Source organism: Acipenser ruthenus, chromosome 32, assembly GCF_902713425.1.
Source record: "Acipenser ruthenus chromosome 32, fAciRut3.2 maternal haplotype, whole genome shotgun sequence".
NCBI lineage: Eukaryota > Metazoa > Chordata > Actinopteri > Acipenseriformes > Acipenseridae > Acipenser > Acipenser ruthenus.
Window position 1 is genome coordinate 3,017,949 of NC_081220.1, and position 18,057 is coordinate 3,036,005.

Below are 18,057 nucleotides of genomic sequence, written 5' to 3' on the forward strand. Positions count from 1 at the left end.
AGAGGCAAATGCATCAGCTGCACTGGATGCAAGACCTGCAGAAGCGCCGACTCCTGTTCCTGCAGCAATAATACCAGCCTCTGCTGCAATAACTGCTCCTGCAAGAGCGCCTCCAGTAGCAGCACCAGCCACAGTCAGCAGTGGTGTTGCCACTAAGCCCGCTATAACAATCTTGTACTTTATAGCATATTGTTCAAGGAAGGTGTCTTTTCTAGAGCTGAGGTCCACTTTAATTTCTTCCAAGTGTTCTCCCAGTTTTAAGCTAGTGCATATCTTAGTGACTTCATCTTCCAGAGTTTCTCTCATCTTTTTTGGTCTGGTTAACATGATCTTCTCCTGAAGAAAAGATCTAGAATGAGATACAGTTTTAATTTTGAATTATTACGAAAGTCTACTACAGTAAGCCTTGCCAAGCTTCCTGTTTCCAAATATGGGTATCAGTGAATTTGTTTCATTAACGCGACCCCCCTTCTGTGCCTGCAATGAACATGTGCACATAGTCAGCTGCCTGCATGTTAACTTCTAATGTGCAAACAAGTGCCAGAGCTACCGTCCTAGAAAAATACATCCGATATACAGCAGTATTAGTAGTAGCTTTATTTTTATATAGCACCTTTCATAGTGGACCACCCTCACACAGCGCTTTACAGAGGTAGGCTGTGAACTGTGCATTATATGCAGAGTCATTTACAATAGGACATTGATTTAACATCTCATCCACAGGGTGGAGCACAAGGAGGTTAAGTGACTTGCTCAGAGTCACACAGTGAGTCACTTAGTGGTAGCGGTGGGATTTGAAACTGTGACCTTCTGATTACAAGCCCTGGACTTTAACCACTGGACAGCACTGCCTCATATACTGTATCTTCACCGTCCTGCATTGCTATTTTCCTGCTATTATATTTTATTAATAGTTTTGAGGAGACCTGAGCTTACGAAGAGGGTGGAGGATTTCATGCAGTTCATCTACTGAGACAGCTTGTAATATTGCAGCAGGACTGTGCAGTATTCAGCAAAAGGACTTTTTTGTATTTAAGTCCTCCGGAGGTACTTTAGTAGTTGTGCACAACTGATGGGATTCAGATATTTCCCTGGACTTCATTCTCAGTGTGACTCTACAATAGTGGGTGACCAGTATTTGAAAAGGCAGCATTGTGTCTCATTCAACTCTTGCCACGGCTCCTGCTCTCTGTTTCAGTTTTGAGTACTATAGGTGGCGCTGGCAGAGTTCAAAAGTCACAGAATTGAAAACCTACAAGAATGCTCGGAAACACCATGGAATGGGGATGTACCATTGTTTTGTTTCGTTTTTAATTTAAGCTACATTAATGTTTGCATTTAAATTGTAGTCTAATTCTTGGAAAGTTGTTTGCTTGTTAAATATACTCACTTGTTTATGAAGAAACTGCTTAAAGGAATATTCTGCTTCTTTTGTGATAAATTGTTTCATCATCTATATTGTGAGACCGCATTACAGAAGAAAATCATAACTTCGTGCTCGGGTCCGTGAATGGCTAGAAATTGCGGTGGGTAACATTAGCTATCTAACATGAGAGATCGCTCTAGCTAGAGGAATAAATGATGCAAGGACAAGTACAGTAGACTGCCTACCTTATCATCTTCAGTTGATCTCTCTGGAACAAAGAATGATTGAATAGCCTGATTGGTTCTCCTTGTTCGACAGTTATGCTCCTGCTGCACGCTGTCTAAGGTCACAAACTCTGCCGTGAGAGATCAAAAATTCTTTACTGGGCTTTGAAAATATTGAAATACCCATGTAAAATCCTTCTCTCATTCGTCTCTATATTTTTGCAACGTTTTTTTTTCTTCTTTTTTTTTGAGGTGTTACCGTATTTGCCATCGTGTCCGAAATCGGTCAGCTAGGTTATGTTTCATAGCTACATAGCTGACAGCGGCACACATCGCTTTAGAACTGCCTCGCGCTAGTTGATCCTTTTCGCGCAGTATGTGTAAAGTGAATAATTGTTAATCAAATTAACTACACCTCCCATAATTACCTGAAAACTCTGAGATGGATCTGGTTCCGGTAGGAAGTTGGTGCGTCACCAGAGACGGAGATCTTTGACTTCTCATGCGTGAAAAATACATTTGGCTCAGTAGTGCAAAATACAGAAATAAACTGCTTTCCATATCAATTTAAAATGGAACGCAACATTTTATTTACCAATATGGGACCTTACTTCCATTATGGTTTATAAATATGGCGGCAGAGCCGTGTTTTGTTATTGTTTTGTTTAGCAGCGTGGATGGGAAGCCCCGCCCACATTAGAAAACCCGTGCAGAATGTGACAGAGGGATTAATAAATTATTGAAGTCGACCCAGGGGACTTTTTTAGACCTGAAAAAAGAAACAAGGACCAGGGGTGACAAATGGAGATTAGATAAAGGGACTTTCAAAACAGAAAATAGGAGGCACTTTTTTGCACAGAGAATTGTGAGGGTCTGGAATCAACTCCCCAGTAATGTTGTTGAAGCTGACACCCTGGCATCCTTCAAGAAGCTGCTTGATGAGATTCTGGGATCAATAAGCTACTAACAACCAAACAAGCAAGATGGGCTGAATGGCCTCCTCTCGTTTGTAAATTTTCTTATGTTCTTATGTTCTTAAAAAGCAAAAATCCTTAACTGAAGCTGAACTTTTATTCAAAATCAATCTGATGTGAATCATTTCAAAGTGCACCAAATCTTAACCCAACATGCAAGAATCCCACTGAGCTTTTATTCCAAATCAACCCAACATGAAAAATTTGACATGAAAAGTTCATCAGATCCTCAAGTTTTTTTTTCTTTTTCTTTAATCAATTTTGCTTTGCTGCATGGTTGCTGAACAAGACAAAAAACAGAGTGCTTTTTGACAGCCCATATTCACAACAGAGATGTGCCTGCGTTACTAATTGTTTCAAACGATCAATATAGTTTCCAGCTTTGTTGCAACATAAAATGATTTTCGTTTCAGAGGCATAGCTACACAGCGCACACTTTTTATTAAGACAATAGAGTTGACTTCACTGCGGGGGTGGCATCACGTACATAGAGACACGGGATGTTGACAGTGTGTGTTTATATTATCTCTCTTTATTATTGTTTGGGGTCAAACCTTTTTTTTTAACACAATACTATACCGTATTATGCTATTTTTGTATTTAAAAAATTATATTCATTATTTTAATCAGAGACATACCTGAGATACAATGTAGCCAGTAAAAGCCAACATAGCCTAAAAACAAAGAGGTCCCCAGAATTATTATTATTATTATTATTTATTTCTTAGCAGATGCCCTTATCCAGGGCGACTTACAGTCATACACAAAAATACATTTCAAGAATCACAGTAATAATAATACAATTAAGAGCAAGTACAAGTATGACAAAATATGATTCAATAACGGAGCAGATAACAGTGTCAGTGATAGTTACATCAGGATACAATTAAATACAAAATACTACAGATTAAACACTTGGCAGATTACAGTTCTCTAAAGTACAGGATTAAATGCAGTAAAATAGGGGGCAGAAAAGAGCAAGTAAAGAGCATTTAAGGAATAGTGTCCAGAGGGAAAAAAAGGGTGGAGCAGGGGGGGCTCCCCCAACTGCCTGAAATAAAGTTGTACCCTAAAACAGTTTTTATAAAACACTGGTGCTTGGGTCTTACTTTGTAGGTCTTACTTACGGGGCAGCAGTGTGGAGTAGTGGTTAGGGCTCTGGACTCTTGACCGAAGGGTTGTGGGTTCAATCCCCAGTGGGGGGACACTGCTGTTGTACCCTTGAGCAAGGTACTTTACTTAGATTGCTCCAGTAAAAACCCAACTGTATAAATGGGGAATTGTATGTAAAATAATGTGACATCTGTATAATGTGAAATAATGTATAATGTGATATCTTGTAACAATTGTAAGTTGCCCTGGATAAGGGTGTCTGCTAAGAAATAAATAATAATAATAATGAGCCATCAAAATATACTGCAACAGAGTATTATTATATATTAATAAATACATGAATAACAGCCCCAGTTTCCTGGTTATTAGAATAAAACAATTCAGACATTCTTGGAAGCCTACGTTAACAAAAATGAGATTTCTTTACATCATGAACCCAACAGCTGGGAAAGGAGTTCAGTCATGGACCAGAGCGGCACCTTCTCAGGTCAAAGGTCACATCTCAATGCGCTTGAGGCTCTGCATTAAAAATAAGTAAAAAAAACAAAAAAACAATCAGTTATTTTATGTTGCCATTTCTGTATTGGTGAGTGAATTTCATAAAAGGTTTATTATCGAGACCTACGCACCGATCACAGAATACACGACCGATTCCTTAGCGTCGTGTTTGCCCTCAAACCCCGCATTGGAGTAGACGGTCTCCACATCACTGTCTGGGGTCACTTTCATTACTTCAGAGTACACAATGTCATTGGCTTGAGTAACATCCGCTGCTTCCGAGTACACAGAGTTAGGAGTAACACTGTGCACTGGCTTCATAACTTCAGAATACACAGAGTTAGGAGTAACACCTTGCACTGGCTTCATAACTTCAGAATACACAGAGTTAGGTGTAACACTGTGCACTGGCTTCATTACTTCAGAGTACACAGTGTTAGGTGTAACACTGTGCACTGGATTCATTACTTCAGAGTACACAGTGTTGGTAATAGTGCCCTAAAAAAATACACATGGAATTAGCTACAAAGATTTTAGAAGACTGTATATCATTTCCCTGTGCATTATGTCTCAAAACACAAATATCATTTTCTTTCATCATATCCTTCCACTCTGTCTCCTCTTTTTCAAAGCTGTCTCCTCATTTCTATTTAGTTTCTTTGCTTGTTTGTTATTTTTCCATTTCAAAATAATGTGTTCTTTTTCTCAAACTAATTTGCTTCATTAAACTTTTGAAATTGATGAGCTTATAAAATGTTGGAGATTTCAATTTCCTTATACAATTTTACAAGTAACTGGAAATCATAAAATTATAAGAAAAATATCTGATTATGCAAATATCAATTGAGGGTTCAATGAAGTAATTGAGAGCTCAGCTGGTACAAAAACAAGCAGACACAGGGGGTCCCCAGGACTGGAGTCGAAGGGGCTGGGGCTTTTTTCATCTCTCTTTCAACCCTAACTAAATTAAAGCAGTTTTTCAAGGGGAGATACCTCATTACTCCAATGCTATGGGAGATAAATCTGCTATTAGAAAACAGTCAGTTACTGAGAATGTAGGAGGCTTTTCGTGGATTTTATGACAAACTAACCATGACTTTGTTTTCATTCAGAAGCTGTCTGTAAAACAACAGTAGAGTAGGGCCACATTTTACATTCAGTGGCCAGATTTTGAGTGTGTTGTACTTAGTTACAATGTAATACTCTGCGCTGTTGTGGAATTAATTTAACTGTAAATACACTGTATACATGTAAGTGGTTACACAGTGTGGAGTAGTGGTTAGGGCTCTGGGCTCTGGGCTCGGAGGGTCTTTGGTTCAGTTCCAGGACACACTGCTGCTGTACTCTTGAGCTAGGTACTTTACCTAGATTGCTCCAGTAAACACCCAGCTGTATGAATGGGTAATTGTATGTAAAAATAATAATGTGATATCTTGTGACAATTGTAAGTCGCCCTGGATAAGGGCTTCTGCTAAGAAATAAATAAATACAATTTGTCCACTGAATGTAAAGTGTTTCCAACAGTAAAAAAAAGTAAACTTACCAGTACTACAGCACTGGCTGGATTCTTAGTAGTGGCGCTCTTATCTAGAGATAACAGAACGTCAATCACAATTTTTGCATTCATTTTCTTGAAATCCATCTACTTTACATGCCCTTTTACCTGGGGTCTCCTCTGATGACAAATAGCTATTGAGCAAATTTAAAAATCCAATACATTATTAAATGCTGTTTATTTCAAACATAAATCAATTAACAAATAAAATCAATTTGCAGGCTTAATAGATTGGGAGCCGTTATTATTGTTTGGCAGACATTAAGGGTTAGACAGTGTGCAAGTGCCCAGTTTGGTTGGTTCATTAATTTACTTTTTTGCATTTAGGAGGAACAATTTCCTTTTACACCACTCCCAATAGATGTTGGTACTGTAGTTACCGACCGTCTGCTAAATGCTCAGAAACATCTATTAAAAGAGAACTGGGGTAACCATGGCAGCAGTCAGATGGGCATGACAAAAGAAGCGATTCCTAGAACAGTTTGAAATGAGGAGTGGTTGTACATTCTTCGTCACTCATTTACAGACTGTTTTAGATAACTGGAAACGTAGCGTTTTAAAAAGGTACGTTTTCATTTCAAGTGGTAGACATTTCCTGATACTGTATTTGTGGAATGCAGGACAGATGGTCTAATTTTGGGACTGTCCTACACAGTGTGGGGTGGTTGGTCACCCTCGTGTCAAATTCCCTGGAACCCAGAGAAAGACCCAAACACAACCCTCCATTACCAGATTGGTTCAGACTTACCCACAGATTTGTTGTTCTTCTTCTTTTTTGTAAAGCAGTATATCATTATAGTCATCAAAAAGACAAACAGCATCGCCCCAAGTGCTCCACCAATGATCACTTCCAAACCTGACAAAACACATTATAAAAGCAGAATAACATTGATGAAACAATTTACATTAAGAGGCCAATTTTGGGTGTGAGTAATTACTTGTGTACTTACAATGTATTTACAGTGTAATTACAATGTAGGTAATGTGTAATTATGTATGCTGTATTTGTTATATATATATATATATATATATATATATATATATATATATATATATATATATATTTTTAAAGAGCACACTTGTCACCAATTTGCAATCAATCAGTTCAATTGAATAATCTTCAACCAGATATCAATTATTTAAAAGCCATTTCATACTATTGAATAGGATTACGCCTGTTAGAGAGCATCTCTGAACCATGAGTTGTAACATTATTCATTGTATAGCATATAGTATTGTGGCAAAGTGCCCGCCCCTGTGTGTATTTTGGGTGTTATGTGTTGTATGTATGGTGCGTGTGTTAATGTTGGTGTATAGATTGGTACACGGGATATAAACGGGTCTGTTTCACGTGTGTTTAAAGTGTATAATTATATTTAGGCACGGGATTGCACATCACGCACGTGCATTTAAAATATAATATGTGAACACGGGGTTTCACGTAATGAATTCACGTGCTGGGATTCAAGTGAATAATTAATTAGTAATTGAATCCCAGCACAACAGTATAAATAGGCACATTTTTAGTCACTCGGGGTTTGGGTGTTCGGTGAGTGGAGAACGGGAGAGAGAGAGAGAAGGAGTAACGTAAATAGAAAAGAACGTAAATATTGTTATCTGCTCACCGTGTTTGTTTGTCTGTCTAGTCCGTTTTGTTTGTCTGTGTTTATTTTGGCGTCAAGTGCCGTGTCCTGTGTTTTTGTGTTTCAGACCTTTTATTTTCTGTATTGTTTATTAAATGCTGAGCGCGATCAAGCGCCCAGCTTATACCAAACCACATCTCTCTGTTTATTTATTTCCTGCCTCTGGTCTGACACCACCCACTCCGGCCGTCCTTGTGACACGTGGTGTCATCGTGGGATAGCCGCGCCTCCAAGCGTCAGACCAGGAGGGGTTTTGTTTTAAAAAAAATATATATATATATATAATGGCAGAAGACGCCACAAAACTGCGGGACTGGTTCCTGGAGAATGCTGGGCTGGAGGCCCAGTCTCTGCCCATAATCGTCCGGGCCCTGTGGATGATGGACAGTGGGAGATGGGAGGCATATCAGCAGGAACACACCCCAAACACCTTGGAGGAAGGTGTGGAGTTTGTCCTCAGCTACCTGGAGGCAACCATAAACGGAACAGCCGCCCAGGTAGCAGGACCACCAGCAGAGGAGTACCTGCTGTCCCCATCTCCACCAGCAGAGGGTGAGTACATGCTGTCCCCATCTCCACCAGCAGAGGGTGAATGCCTGCTGGTTTTGCCTCCACAGCCCAAGCGGGAGGAGCCTGAGCGTCCACAGCCCAAATGGGAGGAGCCTGAGCGTCCACAGCCCAAATGGGAGGAGCCTGAGCATCCACAGCCCAAATGGGAGGAGCCTGAGCGTCCACAGCCCAAATGGGAGGAGCCTGAGCGTCCACAGCCCAAACGGGAGGAGCCTGAGCGTCCACAGCCCAAGCGGAAGGAGCCTGAACGTCCTACGCCTGAGTGGGAGGAGCCCGAACGTCCTACGCCTGAGTGGGAGGAGCCCGAACGTCCTACGCCTGAGTGGGAGGAGCCCGAACGTCCTACGCCTGAGTGGGGGGAGCCCGAACGTCCTACGCCTGAGTGGGGGGAGTCGGTGCGTCCACAGCCCAAGAGGGGGGAGTCGGTGCGTCCACAGCCCAAGAGGGGGGAGTCTGTGCGTCCACAGCCCAAAAGGGAGGAGTCGGTGCGTCCACAGCCCAAAAGGGAGGAGTCGGTGCGTCCACAGCCCAAAAGGGAGGAGTCGGTGCGTCCACAGCCCAAAGGGAGGCAAGTCGGGGCTTCCACAGCCCTGGGACCCAAGCCACCAGCAGAGGGAAAATGCCTGCTGGTTCAGCCCCAAGAGCCGGAAGGGGAGGAGTTACCGGCTCAACCCCCTGAAAATTTTTGGGGGGGAGAGGGGCAGGAGGCTGGTGTCCCCCAGCAGCCTCTATTCATGCTGCTGAGGGCTGCGCAGCGCGCACCAGCCCAACCGCCAGGAGCAGAGGAGCTGGAGCTGCCTCTGCCTCCACCACCGCCAGGAGCAGAGGAGCTGCCTCTGCCTCCACCACCGCCAGGAGCAGAGGAGCAGGAGCTGCCTCTGCCTCCGCCACCTCCACCGCTTCCTCCACTAGGAGCAGAGGAGCAGGAGCTGCCTCTGCCTCCACCACCGCCAGGAGCAGAGGAGCAGGAGCTGCCTCTGCCTCCACCACTTCCAGGAGCAGAGGAGCAGGAGCTGCCTCTGCCTCCGCCACTGCCAGAAGCAGAACAGCAGGAGCTGTCTCTGCGTTCCGTACCTCCACCACAGGGAGTACGGTGGCCGGAGCCCCAGAAAGGGGAGCTGCCGGCCACGAAGAAGGGGGACGAGGTCTGGAGACCACTTTCCCCAGCAGCAGTTTCGCTGCAGGAGTTCTTGTGGCCGGAGCCCCACAGGAGGGAGCTGCCGGCTACGAAGAAGGGGGAGGTCGGGGGACCACCTGCCCCCGCAGCTTTTTCGCTGCAGGACAGGACCAGCATGCTGTCAGCCGTGCCACTACCGGCAGGGGAGCTGACAGCATTTCCAGCCATGGGCCCACTGAAGCCTCCCTTCCCAGCCCAAGACTTTGGCCTGGACTGCTGGGTATTTAAGGGGGGAGGTGGCCGTTGAGGCCATGTGTGCTTTGCACAGGGGGGGGTATATGTGGCAAAGTGCCCGCCCCTGTGTGTATTTTGGGTGTTATGTGTTGTATGTATGGTGCGTGTGTTAATGTTGGTGTATAGATTGGTACACGGGATATAAACGGGTCTGTTTCACGTGTGTTTAAAGTGTATAATTATATTTAGGCACGGGATTGCACATCACGCACGTGCATTTAAAATATAATATGTGAACATGGGGTTTCACGTAATGAATTCACGTGCTGGGATTCAAGTGAATAATTAATTAGTAATTGAATCCCAGCACAACAGTATAAATAGGCACATTTTTAGTCACTCGGGGTTTGGGTGTTCGGTGAGTGGAGAACGGGAGAGAGAGAGAGAAGGAGTAACGTAAATAGAAAAGAACGTAAATATTGTTATCTGCTCACCGTGTTTGTTTGTCTGTCTAGTCCGTTTTGTTTGTCTGTGTTTATTTTGGCGTCAAGTGCCGTGTCCTGTGTTTTTGTGTTTCAGACCTTTTATTTTCTGTATTGTTTATTAAATGCTGAGCGCGATCAAGCGCCCAGCTTATACCAAACCACATCTCTCTGTTTATTTATTTCCTGCCTCTGGTCTGACACCACCCACTCCGGCCGTCCTTGTGACAAGTATTAACACTAGAAGCCCCACGGCAGTAATTTTGGTGTTTTTTGGTTTTAAAATGTAATTTTCTCCAGTCGTGTAACACATATGGGGCTGTCCGTTCGTGTACCTTTCTGTCCGTATGTATTAAATATTCTCACAAAGCATGAAACGCGGGAGTGCAGAAGTAAAGGAGATACATTACATTATACCTAAAAGCCCCGGGAGCAGTCACATTGACGGCCACTCAGAAAACAATTGTATTGTGATTATACAGAACGGTATTCGGCATTATTTTTATTTACTAGTCCGCAGTGTGCTTAGCTATAATTAGATTAGTCTCTACTGATTAGTCTCTGCTTAATTGTATTATTACTTGTACTGTGATTCTTGAAATGTATTTTTGTTTACGACTGTAAGTCGCCCTGGATAACGGCGTCTGCTAAGAAATAAATAATAATAAATAATACTCTCTGCCTGAGTGAATGTCTGACAGTCTATTGTTTTTCAATCAGCCTTTTCAAAGGCTGGCGCCTGCTTGCCAGCTGTGCTGTTTTGGTCAGTCAATTAGCATCGGGATGAGTGAAAATAAATACCAGAGACCATGTTTTACAACGCAAGAAGATATGGAGTTGATGTTTTGGATCAGATGACATGGAAGTATTCTGTGAAAGCTGGCTCCGGTGGTCTGTTCAGGTGTTTTACAATGTATTGGACCTAGCAGCCATCAACTCCTGGGTACTTTACAAAGAATGCATGGAGAAGAATTTACAAAGGAGAGAATATATTTTACAGTTAGCACAGGAACTTCGCAAGAGGCATTTGGAACCGTGGGAGACTGCCAAGCGTGTACCCACAGCTGAAGCTGGCAACCCCGCTGAGAGCCGCAAGAGATGCCAATGCCAGGTTGGCAAGTGCAATAAAAATAAAACTTCGGGCAGCTGTGCCCCGTGCAGACAGGCAGCGTGGAGAAGCACATTATCTCTATTGATTGTGAATAGCCTTAGACTCAAGGTAAAGGAATACCATTTTGTTGAAAAAAAAAGAAAAATAAATTAGACTTTTTTTTATAACTTCTTGTGCTGTGCGCTTCTGTAAAATGTTTTTTTCTAAGTTTATTTATCTACGTTGTTCAGTTGCTTTTGCGCATGTGATAATAAACCGATTGTATTGCTATCGTTTCAGTTTTATAAATATGTATGTTGTAAACCGATGTCTGTTCAGGTGTTTATTTACATTTTCTTGTTTTGATTTGTAAAATAAATGTTCATATGTGTGTGTGTATATATATATATATATATATATATATATATATATACAGACGTGCTCAAATTTGTTGGTGCCCTTACAGCTCATTGAAATAATGCTTCATTCCTCCTGAAGTGATGAAATTAAAAGCTATTTTATCATGTATACTTGCATGCCTTTGGTATGTCATAGAATAAAGCAAAGAAGCTGTGAAAAGAGATGAATTATTGCTTATTCTACAAAGATATTCTAAAATGGCCTGGACACATTTGTTGGTACCCCTTAGAAAAGATAATAAATAATTGGATTATAGTGATATTTCAAACTAATTAGTTTATTTAATTAGTATCACACATGTCTCCAATCTTGTAATCAGTCATTCAGCCTATTTAAATGGAGAAAAATAGTCACTGTGCTGTTTGGTATCATTGTGTGCACCACACTGAACATGGACCAGAGAAAGCAAAGGCGAGAGTTGTCTGAGGAGATCAGAAAGAAAATAATAGACAAGCATGGTAAAGGTAAAGGCTACAAGACCATCTCCAAGCAGCTTGATGTTCCTGTGACAACAGTTGCAAATATTATTAAGAAGTTTAAGGTCCATGGAACTGTAGGCAACCTCCCTGGGCGCGGCCGCAAGAGGAAAATCGACCCCAGATTGAACAGAAGGATAGTGCAAATGGTAGAAAAAGAACCAAGGATAACTGCCAAAGAGATACAAGCTGAACTCCAAGGTGAAGGTACGTCAGTTTCTGATCGCACCATCCGTCGCTTTTTGAGCGAAAGTGGGCTCCATGGAAGAAGACCCAGGAGGACTCCACTTTTGAAAGAAAAACATAAAAAAGCCAGACTGGAATTTGCTAAAATGCATATTGACAAGCCACAATCCTTCTGGGAGAATGTCCTTTGGACAGATGAGTCAAAACTGGAGCTTTTTGGCAAGTCACATCAGCTCTATGTTCACAGACGAAAAAATGAAGCTTTCAAAGAAAAGAACACCATACCTACAGTGAAACATGGAGGAGGCTCGGTTATGTTTTGGGGCTACTTTGCTGCGCCTGGCACAGGGTGCCTTGAATCTGTGCAGGGCACAATGAAATCTCAAGACTATCAAGGCATTCTGGAGCGAAACGTACTGCCCAGTGTCAGAAAGCTCTGTCTCAGTCGCAGGTCATGGGTCCTCCAACAGGATAATGACCCAAAACACACAGCTAAAAGCACCCAAGAATGGATAAGAACAAAACATTGGACTATTCTGAAGTGACCTTCTATGAGTACTGATCTGAATCCTATCGAACATCTATGGAAAGAGCTGAAACTTGCAGTCTGGTGAAGGCATCCATCAAACCTGAGACAGCTGGAGCAGTTTGCTCAGGAAGAGTGGGCCAAACTACCTGTTAACAGGTGCAGAAGTCTCATTGAGAGCTACAGAAAACGTTTGATTGCAGTGATTGCCTCTAAAGGTTGTGCAACAAAATATTAGGTTAGCGGTCCCATCATTTTTGTCCATGCCATTTTCATTTGTTTTATTATTTACAATATTATGTTGAATAAAAAATCAAAAGCAAAGTCTGATTTCTATTAAATATGGAATAAACAATGGTGGATGCCAATTACTTTTGTCAGTTTCAAGTTATTTCAGAGAAAATTGTGCATTTTTCGTTTTTTGTGGAGCGGTACCAACAAATTTGAGCACGTCTGTATATATATATATATATATATATATATATATATATATATATATATATATATATATATCTATATATAGAGTAACACAGCAGGGAGGGGGTTAAAATCCTCCCTGTGTAAAACATGTGCGCAGTCACATTTTTGTTAGTAGTAATTTTGCTTTATTGTTTAATTAGATTTGTTAATTGTTTTATTGTTAATTATCCCCTGCACCTGGTAGTTAGTGTAAATTAGAACCAGGTGCAGGGTATTTAAAGAGTGCAGTCTGTCTGCACAGGGCTGCTGTGTGAAGAGCCTGCTTGTGAGTGTGTGCAGACGTACAAGAAAAAGGTTGTGTGAATCCTTTCTGTTGGAGTGTGCTGTGTACTTTTGTTTTTGTTTATGTTTTAACAGGTAAACAGCTTAGCTGTCCTGTTTTATTTTAGGTTCCTGGTTTATGTTTAGTTAGTGCTCAAAAATTGTATTAATACTTGTACTGTGATTCTTGAAATGTATAATAAGAGAGCTAGATGTTTATTTTGGCTTTTGTTTTATTTTTGTGTATATTTGTTTATTAAAAATTAGCGCGTCAGCACAGTTAAAATCCATTTCTCGTGTCCTGGGTTGTTGTTTTAAAAGGGGTCAAGAACCCGAGTGGGTGCGGTTCTGTTACTATATATATATATATTATTTGTAACACAGCAGGGAGGGGGTTAATATCCTCCCTGCATAAAACATGTGCATATGCACATTTTGTCTAATTGTTTAATTTATTTTATTGTTAATTATCCCCTGCACCTGTTCAATAAATCTAAGTACAGGCATTACAAATACTCTTTAAATGAAACCCTCCTAAATAGGCAATTCATTATATCAAAGTCGTTATGTACAATCAGATGTCCGCAATACAATCAAAATGATAGCAATAACAAACCCGCTAGAGCAATGTGACTATGGAGATCAATAACAAACCTGCTAGAGCAATGTGACTATGGAGATCAATAACAAACCTGCTAGAGCAATGTGACTATGGAGATCAATAACAAACCCGCTAGAGCAATGTTACTATGGAGATCAATAACAAACCCGATAGAGCAATGTTACTATGGAAATCAATAACAAACCCGCTAGAGCAATGTGACTATGGAGATCAATAACAAACCCGCTAGAGCAATGTTACTATGGAGATCAATAACAAACCCGCTTCAGCAATGTGACTATGGAGATCAATAACAAACCCGCTAGAGCAATGTGACTATGGAGATCAATAACAAACCCGCTAGAGCAATGTGACTATGGAGATCAATAACAAACCTGCTAGAGCAATGTTACTATGGAGATCAATAACAAACCCGCTAGAGCAACGTTACTATGGAGATCAATAACAAACCCGCTAGAGCAATGTGACTATGGAGATCAATAACAAACCTGCTAGAGCAATGTTACTATGGAGATCAATAACAAACCCGCTAGAGCAACGTTACTATGGAGATCAATAACAAACCCGCTTCAGCAATGTGACTATGGAGATCAATAACAAACCTGCTAGAGCAATGTTACTATGGAGATCAATAACAAACCCGCTAGAGCAACGTTACTATGGAGATCAATAACAAACCCGCTTCAGCAATGTGACTATGGAGATCAATAACAAACCTGCTAGAGCAATGTTACTATGGAGATCAATAACAAACCTGCTAGAGCAATGTTACTATGGAGATCAATAACAAACCTGCTAGAGCAATGTTACTATGGAGATCAATAACAAACCCGCTAGAGCAATGTTACTATGGAGATCAATAACAAACCCGCTAGAGCAATGAACTGCTCACGAGTGATAATTAATATTTACCACCCCTGACCAGTTTAAAAGATGTTAAAGGATGTGGCAATTAAGCAAACTTGCTTGCTTGTTATTACTGCCATCTTGTTGCTGATTAAGCGGCAGCTTCAAACCCCAGGTCGGTTCCAGGCTGGAGCCAGGCTGAAAACATGTGCAGAATCACAGCAGGATAACACAGGGAAACATGTTTCTGTAAAAACCGTCAAGAAGCATTAATCAGGGAAATATCGTTTACTTTTTCAAGTAACGTGTGACTGTTCCTGCCACATGCTTCAAATCGGATGAAAGCCTCATTGCACTGAATGCTGCTGCTGCTGCACTTATTATTGCATGAAACGCCGTAAAAGAAACACTGAAATGATCGCCTGAGTTTTCATAAATTTGTCAATAAAATGATTATTTAGCAGGAACCGTGCCATCTTCCATAGAAGTCATCACTTGCAAAGTCACACAGTCTCTCCTATTTGGCCAAAGTAAATGGTAATTGAATAAATGGATGCGTTAAAAGAGAAATCGAGAGACCTAAACATGGAGTCATTTCATTGAGCGAACGCATGCAACAATATCCACCTGGTGTTCTGTACACCGATGGGTAGAATTTATTTTGCACAACTTTCAATTTATCTTTGGACCACACTCGAAAGTCAACAATAGACCGACATTTATCATCAGAAAAACACAGAAAACGAAAGGCTGAGATTGACAGCTATGAGACGACGTCTTCCAGTAAAAAACGTAAGGGGAACGAAAATTATGAACGCCGACGAGATGTTATTTTCGATTTGACAGAGGGATTTGTTTGTGCTAACATTCCCCTGGAAAAAAATGGATAATCCCAAACTACGTGCATTTCTGTACAAACATGTAATAAATGCGGGAGCAATTCCTACAGCAGGTCAACTGAGAAGCGAATATCTACCCCAAATTGCTGAGTTGCACAAGATGAAAATTGTACAACTGGTAAAGATGTCTGACAGTGTATCTGTAGTTACTGACGAGAATACAAATGCAAAAGGTCAGTATGTTTTGCACATTTTATTTGTTCTCCAAGGACTATCGAATACCTTCAAAATGAAAGTAATATTAGCTGATACAGTTAATCAGCATTCTGTGAATTATCATCGGTGGCACAGGGCGTTGTGAAATGTTTAAAAGCATTTGAAGTTAATTTTAATAACGTGACTGGATTTGCTGGTTTCAAGCTGGTTTCAAGTGAGAGTCCATCAAACATATAATAAAGATGCAGAATTAATAAATACATACCGAGCAATGGCACAAGAGGTACACAGCACAGACGCCACAATAAACAAACTATGTGTAAAAACCTTCCATGACGTTTCTGAAAAACTGACTAATTACTACAAAAAGAAACCACGTTTTTTTCAACCAGCTCATAACTTTCTGATGGCAGTAAGGATATTCGACCCACAACAAGTGTGTAGTTTGGATCTGGAAGCCCTCCCATTATATTCTATTCCAGGATTTGATGCTGGCACTGTAAATCATAAATGGACAAATACCTACCATATGCAAAAGAAAACGGCAGTAGAATGACTTTGAATGAATTTTGGATTAAAGGAGGCTGTGTGGTCCAGTGGTTAAAGAAAAGGGCTTGTAACCAGGAGTTCCCCGGTTCAAATCTCACCTCAGCCACTGACTCATTGTGTGACCCTGAGCAAGTCACTTAACCTCCTTGTGCTCTGTCTTTTATTTCCAAGGTGAGGCTGCTTGACATTGTGCCTCACAGCACACCCAGTAGTGGGTTAATGCTTTCCTCAAAAGCACACACCAATTACAAAAAAAAAATTCTAACTCTGGGATTTCTACTGCTAGTTCCGTCAGTGAAAGAGGCTGATGCAAAAGTGGCATAATAAACCAATTTATTATTATTTATTTCTTATCCAGGGCGACTTCCAATTGTTACAAGATATCATGTTATTTTTACATTCAATTACACATTTATACAGTTTTTTTTTATTTTTTTTACTGGAATCAATCTAGGTAAAGTACCTTGCTCAAGGGTACAGCAGCAGTGTGTCCCCTGCCTGGGTTTGAACCCACGACCCTCCGGTCATGAGTCAAGAGTCCTACCCACTACTCCACACTGATGCCCTAATTTAATTGAATACCTGCTTGTTCCGTTGCCTTTTCAGTGGTTTTCTTCCCAGTGGCAGAAGAATGTGTTGTTTCTGAGTGCGTGTAAGCTAAGAATAAAAAAGACTTTATACAGTAATTACATTCTGTGTCTCATTTAACACCAATTTAAATTTCCACAAAAATGCACTGTGGCCATTAAAAAAAAAAGTTGAGATCACAAGATAATTTATCTCAGGATCTCAATATTGCCATTCCGTTATCTCACTTTACATAGAGTACAATACACAAGAAATGACCCACAGCAGGGTGTGCAGTAAGACAGTTATTACCTCACACCCTGGGAGTGTTGTGAGGCACCAGGCCACAGGCCAAGTACCTTTAATCACCCAGGAACCACCTCAGTAACTCAAAGTAAATCAAATGAAATACCTGTTTTGACTGGAGCCTTTTCAGTGATTTTCTCCTCAGTTGCAGTCTTGGCTGTTGCTTCTGAGTGTGTGTCAGCTAAGAATAAAACAACATGTCTCAATAACGAAGCACACAGCATGAAAGTAGTAGCATATGCCAGCAAAACAGAATGTGTATATTTTAAGGCCAGTCTCCCAGCCCATATTTAGAAGGTTCTTTGGCTCAGGCAAGCAAATTACCTTACTTACCTAACAACCCTAATAAAAATTCTTCACCGTCAAAGTATTTAATAAAAAAAATGTAATTTGAAATTCTGTTTATTCTATTTTATGAATAATATATTTCACGGCATATTCATTTGTGGGTTTTTAATAAATGCACAATTAGCAAACATTTCTTGCTGGAAAATGATCTTGTTCTAGAGTTCTAGAGCAGGGGTCGGCAACCTCAATGTAGCCAGGGGCCGCTGTGGAGGCACACAAAACAGCTTGTGGGCCGCCACTACAAAACTGAACAATTTTAACTAAATTATCAGGTTGTAATACCATCCTACACAATACCAATGAACTTACAGAAATACACTGGACAAAGCATGGAGTACAATTACACTGTATTTTTTTTTTAAATCACCTTTGTCGTTCCGCTGGCTCAGCACTTCGCACTACGGTTACTGCGTAAGCATTGATGACGTAGTTCCACGTGACATTGGCTGCATGCTCTCTCAGCATCTGTGAGGCTTTCCAGCCCCAGGTGAAAGAAGCTCGTTTGGGGAGGGCCACGAGGGCGAGCTCTGCATCCTCTGCAGGGGAGAT

The 18,057-nt window shown here is 41.1% G+C and overlaps 1 protein-coding gene across 3 annotated transcripts in view; it reads right to left on the minus strand.

The window, feature by feature from the left end:
• Positions 1-2,898: 2,898 nt before the first annotated feature.
• LOC117395185 (CMRF35-like molecule 8) overlaps positions 2,899-18,057 on the minus strand; it is a 32,544-nt gene continuing 17,385 nt past the window's right edge. Inside the window, exons 4-9 of one of the 3 annotated variants that reach the window (XM_059006142.1) lie at positions 17,267-17,341; positions 16,870-16,944; positions 6,479-6,586; positions 5,719-5,762; positions 4,307-4,673; positions 2,901-4,196 (exon numbers count right to left, since the gene is read on the minus strand). In XM_059006142.1, coding sequence (XP_058862125.1) covers positions 4,180-4,196; positions 4,307-4,673; positions 5,719-5,762; positions 6,479-6,586; positions 16,870-16,944; positions 17,267-17,341 — 686 coding nt within the window. In that variant the 3' untranslated portion in view covers positions 2,901-4,179. Of the gene's footprint in view, positions 4,197-4,306; positions 4,674-5,718; positions 5,763-6,478; positions 6,587-16,869; positions 16,945-17,266; positions 17,342-18,057 lie in introns of all 3 variants that reach the window. The other 2 variants (XM_059006143.1, XM_059006144.1) reach the window with 2 other exon arrangements.